Source organism: Bactrocera neohumeralis, chromosome 4 (assembly GCF_024586455.1).
Source record: "Bactrocera neohumeralis isolate Rockhampton chromosome 4, APGP_CSIRO_Bneo_wtdbg2-racon-allhic-juicebox.fasta_v2, whole genome shotgun sequence".
NCBI lineage: Eukaryota > Metazoa > Arthropoda > Insecta > Diptera > Tephritidae > Bactrocera > Bactrocera neohumeralis.
In genome coordinates this window covers 16537834-16549264 of record NC_065921.1, presented here as the reverse complement: position 1 = coordinate 16549264, position 11431 = coordinate 16537834, and the positions used below count along the sequence as shown (strand labels likewise).

The 11431-nt window shown below is 37.8% G+C and overlaps 1 protein-coding gene across 1 annotated transcript in view; it reads right to left on the bottom strand.

Annotated features, from left to right (window-relative positions):
* Positions 1–9996: 9996 nt before the first annotated feature.
* Positions 9997–11431, bottom strand: part of LOC126754401 (uncharacterized) — a 110268-nt gene continuing 108833 nt past the window's right edge. Inside the window, exon 13 of the mRNA XM_050466323.1 lies at positions 9997–10284. Coding sequence (XP_050322280.1) covers positions 9997–10284 — 288 coding nt within the window. The remainder of the gene's footprint in view (positions 10285–11431) is intronic.

Below are 11431 nucleotides of genomic sequence, written 5' to 3'. Positions count from 1 at the left end.
AAGCATAAAGGAGAAGTTTAATAGATATTACAGAGTTTATTAGACAAAGAAACTTTCGTTTGCAAAAAGAGATCGAAGAAAAGAGGAAAGTTTGGAGAAAAAAATCTGAAAGGTCAGCAAGGCTTCGGACCATATGGTTCTTGTTGAAAAATTAATAAAAATAATAATAATGGCATAAAAGGATATGTTGCACGAAAGCTATAATTCAAAATATTTTATTCAAGAACTTGGCTATGATGAGTCAGTTTGTACGGCAATTGAGCATGCCAAACTTCTCGAAGATATCTAGTCAAATGAAAAACTGAGTGACTGCTTCCATATATGCAGACAGATGGACATGGTTGAATAGACTCATCCTTATCATTTATATATAGGTATATATATGTATATATAAACTAACACACCCTGTTCGGGGTTTAAAAAATAAACACTAAAGAAAATCTCCTTAAACATTTTAAGAAAGCCATATAACGTGGGAGTTCATTTTCCACACACTCTATATACAGGATTTCCCACAAAAATCAGAATTAGAAGAAATACTTTGAGCCTTTATGGGCACCTTTATGTATCTATAATTTTGTAGTAGAATCCTTAGCAGGTAGTATAATCGTCAGGATCGGGAAGGACCTCTCCGAGTCATTCGATACCAAACGAGGTTTCAGACAAGGCGACTCGCTATCAGGCGACTTCTTCAATCTGCTGCTGGAGAAAATAATTCGAGCTGCAAAACTTAATCGAGCAGATATAATCTTATATAATAGTGCACAGCTGCTGGCGTACGCCGATTATATTGATATCCTTGGCCTCAAGACCCGCGCCGTTAGTTCTGCTTTCTCCAGACTTGATTAGAAAGCAAAGCAAATGGGTCTGGCTGTGAACGTGGGCACGACATAACTCCTGTCATCAAACAAACAGTCGTCGCACTCGCGACTAGGCTCCCACGTCACTGTTTACAGTCCAACTTCGACGTTGTAGATAATTTTTTTTCTTGGAACTAGTATTAACAGCAACAACATTGTCATCCTCGAAAACCAACGCAGGATATCTCTTGCCAACAGGTGCTACTGCGGACTGAGTAGGCAATTGAGAAGTAAAATTCTCTCTCGACGAATAAAAACAAAACTCTATAAGTCACTCATTATTCCCGTGCTGCTATATGGTGCAGAGGCATGGACGATGACAACATCTGATGAGTCGACGTTGCGAGTTTTCGAGAGAAAGGTTCTGCGGAAGATTTATGTTCCTTTGCGAATTGGCAACGGCGAATATCGCATTCGATTGAACGATGAGCTGTATGAGATATACAACGACATTGTATAGTTCAGCGATTTAAGAAACAGAGGCTACGCTGGCTAGGTCATGTAATCCAAATGAGAGAGTATTCGACGCAGTACCCGTCAGGGTAACCAGAAGAAGAGGATGATCTCCACTCCGTTAGAAATACAAGGTGGAGAAAGGCCTGGCCATACTTGGAATCTTCAATTGGCGCCAAGCAGTGAAAAGGAAGAATGAGCGTTGTTGTAAACTCGGCTATAACCGCAAGAGGTGTCTACGCCAATAAAGAAGAAGAATAAGAATCCTTAGCAAAAGGACCTTAATTATATTTTTAAAATGTTATTTCTACAATTATATTTTATTATATTTATTTAACTTTCTTTTTTATGTGGTAGACTTTATTTTCGAGAAGGCAAGTGACACTCACCAAATATTTGTATTTATTGTTATTATTGCCGTATACATACGTACATATACACATGTAAAGTATGTTGTAATATTAATAATGCATGTTCGAGTGTGTAGTAATACTTATTATGTACAAATTAGAGATTACGTACGAAAAATATTTCATTAAAATTCATAAACAAATACAACAAAAACAAGTACGCAAGGCAGAATTGAAAGTGAAATTCAAGTATTCAACTCTCGAAAACGTCAACTGCTGCAAATGTTTTCGTAATTCACATAACCAACTGGGAGTTTGTTGTTATTATTGTTGTTATGTACATAGTAGCAGTAAAAAGCGAACGACTCACAGCAATTGCGCTACTAGCAAACGACACACGAGTGCAACAACAAAATTTCCACATTTTTGCTCGAAAATAATTTCATATTATTATTAGAAATAACGGCAGATGGCATTCGCTGCCTTTGCGCTACAAACTAAATTATTAAAATAATTTTAATTCGAATGCTTGAGACACGCACACACACACATGCAGGTATGCTTGGGGTTGGCGCAGGCAAAATTTCACGCAAGCGACTAACTGAGCAGGCAACTTAGTGACTGTGGGTAATTAAAAATTCAATGAGCGGTGCATACATAATTGGCGGCAAAAGCGACAGTGGTTCGGCGTGACGAAAGTGTCGCTGCACAGGCGAGTACTTACATATGTATGTACTTACATTTGGGTATGTGTTGTTTTTATATGTAAGTGTGTGTGTATTTTGGAAAAATATGTAATTTCGTTTGTATGTGTTTGTTTGTTTTCATTTTTGTGCGCGAACTTTGTATGGACATGTGACGCGCTTTTTTGCAGAAGCTTCGAAGGAAAGCATATGACGTGCTGAGCATAACAACAACACCCATACATATCTGTAAATGTGATATATGTATATGTTTCAGACAATTATTAAAAATATTATGCAAAAATGCCTGCGTGTTTATTATAATTCATATGAAGTATACATACGTACATATATGCCTAGTACTCGTGGAGGCATTAACTGGCATATACGAGCGCAATCGGATATGTCTATAAGAAGTCAGTTCGCATTTCCCGCATAGCGTTTTGAAATGCAACACTGCGCTTGTCATTGGAGTAAAGTGCAACTGTCAAAGTTTGAGCCTGTTATGTCAGTTAGTGTCAGTTTGACAGCCATTGAAGAGATGAGCTCTCAGTTTTGAAAAATTTTAACGCGATTCTAAGAGTTTTTTCTACTTCGACAAGCCTTCAATTCTGCCAAAGACGATACTATATACATATGAACATTATAATTCCTCAGTAAAATCCAGCATTTTAACGAACTTAGGGAAAATTCGGTAGGAAGGTGAGACTTATTAATTTGAACTAAAGGTTTCATTTTTATTTGTAATATTTAAGTATGAAAATTTGTCCCTCCATAAGTTAAATGGTGTAATAACTTCGAAATATCCTCTGATCAAATTTGAACCGGACTGGTCCATAATATTTGAATATGAAAATTTGTCCTTCTATAAGTTAAAGGGTGTAATAACTTCAAAATACCCTCTGATCAAATTTGAACCGGACTGGTCCGTATAAACTGCGCCTTCGTACCAAAGCGATACATTTTGTTCCGAGAATGGAACAGTTAATATAATTTTAATGTTTGTATGAAATTTTAACTCCATTAGATAAATAAATGAGGAATTCACAGGAACCTAAAGTCTATAATGGCCTCTACTAAGTCACAACAACTCACTTATCCCAGCTTATTGATAAATTCCAATGTATATTGGTGCTATTGAGCCGATGTGAGCCCTATTTGGAAACGTGGATCCAAGGGCGTACAAACTGATGTATTCATCTCTGACTGGAAAAGTTATAGAAACAGACTTTTCGTTAATCTGGGTCAAATTTGATAACATAGCAACTCGTCTGGGGTTTATTAAATGTTTTTCGCAATACTGTAGATGAGCTAAAAGATGCCAGAATAAGTTAAAGAAACAAACTTTTTGTCAGTCCGCGTCAAATTTGATCAGATGTTACCTCGTCTGGGGCTAGTTAGAGGCTTTTCGCAATACTCTAGATGAGCTAAAAGATGGCTGAATAAGTAAGATATTTTTTGTTAGTCCGGGTCAAATTTGATCAGATAGTACCTCGTCTGGGGTTTATTAAAATCTTTTCGTAATACTTTAAATTAGCTAAAAGGTGTGTGCTTTAAAAAAATATGAATGAAATGTGGTTTTGTTGTAAGTAAGTGACTTGGAGAGTTGCTAACGGTTTTTGGAAGAGATCAATAATCCTTTGACTATTTTTGCTTCCAATTATCAATTAAGAGTCTTATTGACAAAAGATGTCAAACGAAGGATAATATAGATTATGAAAATTCCGAAAACTTTTTAACCAAACAAGTCAAATCAATAACAACTGAAAAAGTCTCAATATATGCAATAATTTTCAAATAAAATGCTTTTTACCAAAAAAAAAAGCTCACTGACATGTCACACCGTCCTCGTACAGAGCAAAACGTGCGCTTATGACTCTAAAGGAATGCAACACCATAGTCACTAGCAAGTAGCGACACTTTTCTGTAGCGCTGCTTTGGTTTTTCTTGGGTCGGTGCAGACAATTGCCACCGAAACGCAATGAAAGTGTTACCTCTTTTGTAGAAAACATTAAAAACTGAGCAGCTCATAGGCTAGACTACGTGCCGCCTATGTATGTACATAGGTCTGTATGTATGCTCATTAACCTTTCAATCAAGTGCCAACTGTTGGTCATCAGCTCATCAGCTGCCGGCCAGTTGGACACGAGGCTAGTCGTTAAAGGGGCTTTCTTATGCAAAAATTTCACCGTAATTACTTGAAGAGCATTTAAGCTTCTTAGTTTGTGTCTTACGCTCAGTTTTTTGTCTCCATTATTTTCTCCTTGCTAAATTTATTGTCGCCTTTTGCGCTTTTTCGCAACACACAAATGGCCATGACCCACTAAAAGAAAGTTGAAGCGAGCAGACACATTGGCACATTGGTGTTTATTGCTAATAACACCTTGGTGGCTAATTTTAATATTCCATAGCGCACACTGGAGCGTCTTATTGTTGGGGTTTAGTTACAAAACAAGAGTTAATATGATATTAAATATGTAACGTGAATGAAATTTATAATATAAGACTTCACCCACTCATAAAAGTTTAAGTGAAGCATGGAATGGGTGATATCTTCTATCGAAAAACTAAAGAGCCTATTGGAAAAATCAGATTTTAATGAATATTAGGAGCAGATGTATTGCATGCATTTTCAGGTACAGCTGTAAGAAGCTTTAAGCATTAATTCTTGTACACATTGAACATTATACATAGAATTAATAAATAATAAAATCGGAGCTGAAAAACAGGCAAGAATAACTCATCAGCACTGTCAATCTTCCATTACAATTGCTAGCTGCCTGCAGCAGCCAGGGTAGGGTTAGTTACACTTCAGTGTATATCATTCAGCGGAATGATACTTTCACTTCACTAACGAGAGAACTATGGAAGCAAAGATCTGTATAGAAGTGAATTTGGTCACATTCTCTTCAGTGGTTCATACGAGAACTATGTTAGTTCAGTGGGACAGGCTAAACAGAAAATCTTTTACAATTAGGCAAGGCTCCACCTTCAAGTTATAGAAGAAATTTCCTCTACATCATAAAGTAAAAGCACACAAAAACCAAACCATTATTATCGCAGATTTTTTCTTAGATTCATACCAATTTCGAAGGCTACGAAGAACTTTTCAAGCCATCCAAATAGACAGTATTATCGACTAAAGATATTCCATTTTTATACTATTATGAATGTCATAGAGAAGGTTACATTGAAAGCAAAAGTATACATAAAATAATAACCTTCAATAAACTGGCATTTCACCGTGGAAAGGCTTAGTCTGGACAACGTTTACAAATCTTTCAACTTTATTGCTTAATTTTACGTTCGGTAAAGAATATGTTTCGCGCGCTTCGTTCAACTTATTGTCAACATAATTGGCCTACTGAGCGTACTATACGGATATTCGCAACAACATCACTCATCTTGAGACCCAGCATTTATTATTGAATAATGTTCGTCGAATAGACCACTTCCAGTACGCAGTGAAGAAAATATAGCAGCCGTAGCTGAGAGTGTAAATGAAGACCGTGGAGAGTGAAGAGTCGGCCTAACGCTCGACCTTCCCAAGCGACATTGGTTCGCTATATGGCCTCTTGAAAAGTTAAAAAAGATCCTCCGTTTTTAGCCAAATTTTGTTCAGCGATGAGGCCCAGTTTTTTCTCAATGGAAGTGTAAACAAGCCAAATAGCCAAACGAAGAGCAACCTGAAGGGATTCAAAAGCTGCCGTTTCATCCAGAAAAAACAACGGTTTGGTGTGGTTTGTGAGCCGGTGGAATCATCGGTTTGTAAGGCAGTAATTGTTGCGCCATGATATCCACTATTTGATGCCTGAAATTGAAGCTCGTGATCTTGGCCACATTTGATTTCAACAAGACGGCAACAAGGCGCCACTTTCCACACATCGCGTCAATCAATGGATTTATTGACAGAACACTTCGGTGAACAGAGAATTTCACGCTTAGGGCCGGTCGATATGTTCTTTCGAGTGATCATAAACATTCTCCATTAAATTTAAAGTTTCTGTGTTTTTTCTTCAATAAAGGAAGGCACCTCGAAATGGTCCACCCTTTAGTATGTATATATTAGGTCTAGTAAAAATAAGTTCATTGTTTTTGAAAAAATTGAAGGCTTTATTTGACATAGTTAAAATTATCCGATAAGATGTGTTCGAGAACTTATTGGCATTTTGAAGGAGGTCCTTGGTCCTATTGGCAAAAAACTAGGTCAGTTGATTTTTGTAAGTTTCTCTTGTGGCTGTTGTGAATTATTTGCCATTATAAATGCTTAATTATTTATTTAGTTACTTTATCAGTACTTGTAAGGGAGAAAAATTGTAAGCCGCTTATCGTATTCAAACTGCTACCTATAACAGTATTTGCGATATTATATTCGAGAAGGGCGATTCGAACAGATAATTGGTATAAACACCATACATAGCTTGGTATAGTGTATTTGAAATATAATAGCAAGCGATTACACTGCTTTAGTGAGTGTTCCAATTATTTGTATTATGATCTTCAAGAGTAGCAAATAGAACAAATAACTCGTATAATTCGATATAGAGCCCGATAATCAATTAGAAATATTTATAATAGAAAAATGTATAAATGGCAAGAAACGAGTGTTCCACATACTCGTATTCTCTTCTATTGAAAACAATTGGATACTATTATTTCTGTTTTGTCATATAAATTCTGTGATAAAACATTTCACTTCACACGCAAAACTGGCATAAATTTATGCTTAATCTCTAAAGATGAATGTCTCATGCTGACAGAAGAGAATTTGTACTTTTACTTTATCGTAAAGCCGCATTTGTCTAAGCATATACAGTATATGTATATCTCATTTGCTGAATGATCTCACTTTCATTATAACTACAACAAAGATTTCAGCCTTATCAGCTGTATAAATGCAAATGCTTAGGTTAATTACCGCAGAACTGCGGCAAGCCCATTGCCCTCTTGCCCCTTTAGAGCGAACCGAACAGAGTGGGAACAGCGAGCATAAAAATTTGCACTGCTTGTTGTTGTTGAGATAAAAATAAAAACAAAAGTGAAAGACAGATGCCAAAGGAGCCTAACAAACTTTTGTTGGCGAAAATTTCGCAATGAAAAGGGCAATGAATGTTGGCGAAACTGTGCAAAAACAGAAACAAGAAAGCACGTTAACTTCGTCTGCACCGAAACAGCAATACCCTTCAGATGTGAATTTCCGCTGGCATAAAATGGTATTAAGAAGTCTTTATACGGATTTTGATTGGTCAGTTTGTGTGGCAGCTAAAGACTATAGTAGTCCGATCGGAACAAGCTTTTCGGTGAATATAACGTTGTCAAGGACAATAAGCCGTGCTGAATATTATGAAGATATCTTGTCTTGATTGGCCAGCTTTTCTGACAGCCTATACAACTTATAATGTACATAGAAACGGACAGACAGACAGTTGGAAGGGGCTGAATAGACTCAGCTCGTAAAACCGGTCTTTTAAATTTATATTACGGCAGGTCAATTGAAAGGTCCCGGCTTCCCATAGTAAAATCATTTTTTTTGTAAAAAAATTGTTTTATTCAACATAGTTCCCTTCAAGGGTGATATTCTGATTATATCGATCATCCACCTTTTATTTGCTTCAAAATAGGTGTCAGTTTTGGAGACTACAACTTCATTCGAAGATAATTTCTTCCCAGCGAGCATTCTCTTGAGATCTGAGGACAGGAAATAGTCGCTGGGAACCATGTCTGAAGAAAACGTTGGAAGCGGAAGCAATTCGAAGAACAATTCCTGGATTTTTGCCTTAGTTCTCACAGACTTTTTGGGACGATGCATTGGTTTGGTGAAACAGCTACAGTTTGTTCTACAAATGGTCCTATCTAATAGTCAACGTTGATGGTCCTTCCTTTTTCATGGTAATCAGTAAAAATTATTTCATGCGCTTCCCAAAATACAGACCCCATAACCTTCCCAGCCGACTCGAGTTTTTTACGCTTTGTAGCGGGTTCATCGTGTGCAGTACACTCAGATGACTGTCGATTGCACTTCGGAGTGAAACGATGAATCCATGTTTCATCAATTGTCATATATCGATCAAAAACCTTGGGTTTGTTACACTTGAACATCTTCAAAAACTGCTCCGAATCATGGACCTACTATGCACAAAGCTTTTTCATGGCCAAGTACTCATGAATACTGTGAAGTACATGTTCAGTTGTTGTCTTTGGAGTGCCTGCTATATCGAAAAACTCTTTTCATGTTTTCATCGGTAAAACACATTTTTGGAAGTCCACTGCGTTGATGTTGTTGTAGCGGCAGAAAATATTCTTGAAGTAATTTCGAGGAATGGTGCCGAGTTGACAGACCTTGGCGGGATAAAAATCCAGGTCGGTTCCGCTTACTTATGTAGACCCTACTGTGGTGGGAATCACTGCGTTCACTGTTTTCGGTGCTCATTTTACCACGTCTAAATGTGGCATAACAATACTTGATGGTTGATTTTCCTGTTGCGGTGTTCGGAAACTCGTCATCAAGGGCTTCAACTGTATTTTGTCCCTTCGAAAAGCAATATTTTATCAACAATCGAATTTCATTTTCATCCATTTTTCACAATAACAAAAGCTGTTTCACTCAAAATGCTATAATTCGCAAAGTAATGATCCGACAGCTGTCAAATGTTTACACTTGCCTTTTGAAGGTTAGGACTAACTAAAAATCATATGAATTTCATGCTAGTAGCGCCATCTATGTGTGATGTGCTAGGGTCTCCGACGTTTACTTCTGCGTGCAATAGATTTCGTGGCAAATTTAATATACTCCGTACGGGGTATAAAAACTAACACCACGTACATAAATACAATCGTAAATGAATAGAGAGAAGTGCAATAAATTCGCAACAACAGCGATTGAAAGTGGTGATGAGTCGACCACCATCGTGACAACAGCGAACTCGTAAAGCTAAAAAAGTGGATTATAAATATGCAGAAATGTCTGTCAGTGTGTATGTGAGGGGTATATGCATACAAAATACCACACAAGCATAAATCTTAATTTATGAGCAGTCATTTTTTATTGCCGCACGGAGCACTGGACCAGCATGTCAAGAGTGCAACAAGTGCGAATTGCTGCGCTGCAAGTGCGAACGCTGTTGCCAAAACGAAACCGCAAATGCATTATGAAAGTGTGAATGCGCCGCAAACCCGCAAATCAAATGAAATAGAGACGGAGAGTAGTGAAAAAAATCAACGCTGCTTTGTTATGCCGGCATTCAATTACGAATTTACGCGACTATTATGTTTGAGCGCTGAGAAAATTTTGCATTGACACGCCGTCGGCGTGTACATATGTATGTCTGAAAAATCATGTCAACCCGCAGCCGAGCAGACGAGCGCTGCAAAGCAAACACACAAATCGAAAAGTAAGCGAATGCAATGCGGGCAGCGCGACGTTGCGCCTCCCTACCGCCAATGTAAACAATGTTGCATGCAATTTGAAAGTTGCCAACAACAATAGCGGCGCGCTGACAGCAAACAACTGTAACAATCGACGCTGCAACACGGCGACAATGTGTGAATTTGGCTTGCGCATGCGCGCGCACAATACGTCAGTCGCCATACCTTTCTCTATCGCACACATATACCCCCATATATGCTTGTACATGAATGTTGTTCGCTAAATTAGCGCTGATTGTTTGTTGACGGTGTCTCGAGTGTTGACTGCTGTTTTTCTGCTGCACTGCCCTCAGCGCGCCGATTTGTCAATGGAGCGCGTATGCGTTGCGCATGCGTGGCCGCGCGCTTCGGCGTTGCATTTCTTTCGTGCGTCGATAAATTGAATTGTTTAGAGTTGTAAACACCGCAGGTGATGCACAACATAATGATTGCGATAACAACAACATTAATAACAACACTAATATTGCCGCATTTGTGACAGTAATGGCAACAGCAAATGGCTGTCGTAAATTTCTTAAACATAACAACAAAAGATATACAAGTTTTTTTTACATTTTACATTTTTCTTTGTAAATATTGAAGAAAAATTGAATGAAAAATATATGTGCGAAAACAAATTTCAGATCATTCAATCCCGATTTATATTTAAGCTTATATAGACAGGGGTCCAGGGTATATTTGGTTTCGCATTTGCCGGTTGCATCGAAGCTGTAATATTCTTAACAAATTCAAAAGATTCTTTACAAGAACTTGATTTTATATGGCAGCAATAAGCTATAGTGAAGCGATGTGAACCATTTCTCTGGAGATTGCACCAGTCGTTTCTTCTTTTCTCTATTTGGCGCCGAGATATCAAGTGCAGCCAGGTCCATCTCCCCAACTCAGTGGAGGTCATCTTCTTTCTCTGCTTTCATCGGCGGGTGCGGAAATGAAAACCTTCAAAGCTGGAGTGTTTTCTACCATTCGGACAACATAATCTAGCCAATACAGTAATTGTCTCTTGATTGAACTATGTCAATGTCGTCATATGTCTTGTACAGCACATCGTACCATCGAAAGGACCATAAATTTTCCCCAAAACTTTGTCTCGTACACTTCTTATTGAGGGACTTGTAGGGTTTGGTCTTTGTTCGTCAATTAAATACTCAGTCCAAAGTAGCACCTGTTGGAAAGAGTGATTCTGCGTTGAATTTCAAAGCTGATATTGTCTTTATTGTTGATGCTGGTTCCAAGATTGACGAAATTTTCTCGGACTTCAAAGTAATGCTTGTCAATAGTGACGTGCGCGCCAAGTCGAGAATGCGATTCTGTTTATTAGACGACAAGAGATATTTAGTCTTATCCTCGTTCACAACCAGATTCTTACGCCTCGCTTCCTTATCTAATCTGGATAAAACAGCACTACCTTAGGCAATAATCCATCCCAAATTTTGTCAAATGAAGAAGTTTTCTATCCAAGTACTTAATTTCGATCGATCAGTTTGCATGACAGCTATATGCTATCGACCTTTCCGACAAATGAGTCCGACAATTGAGCAGCAGATATATAATAATGACAAGAAACAGAAAAACTTTGAGAATACTATTTGAAAACTCTTCTGATTTAGCGGATTGAGAATGGTAAGTCATGTTAATCAGAAGAATGAGAATTCACAGTTCA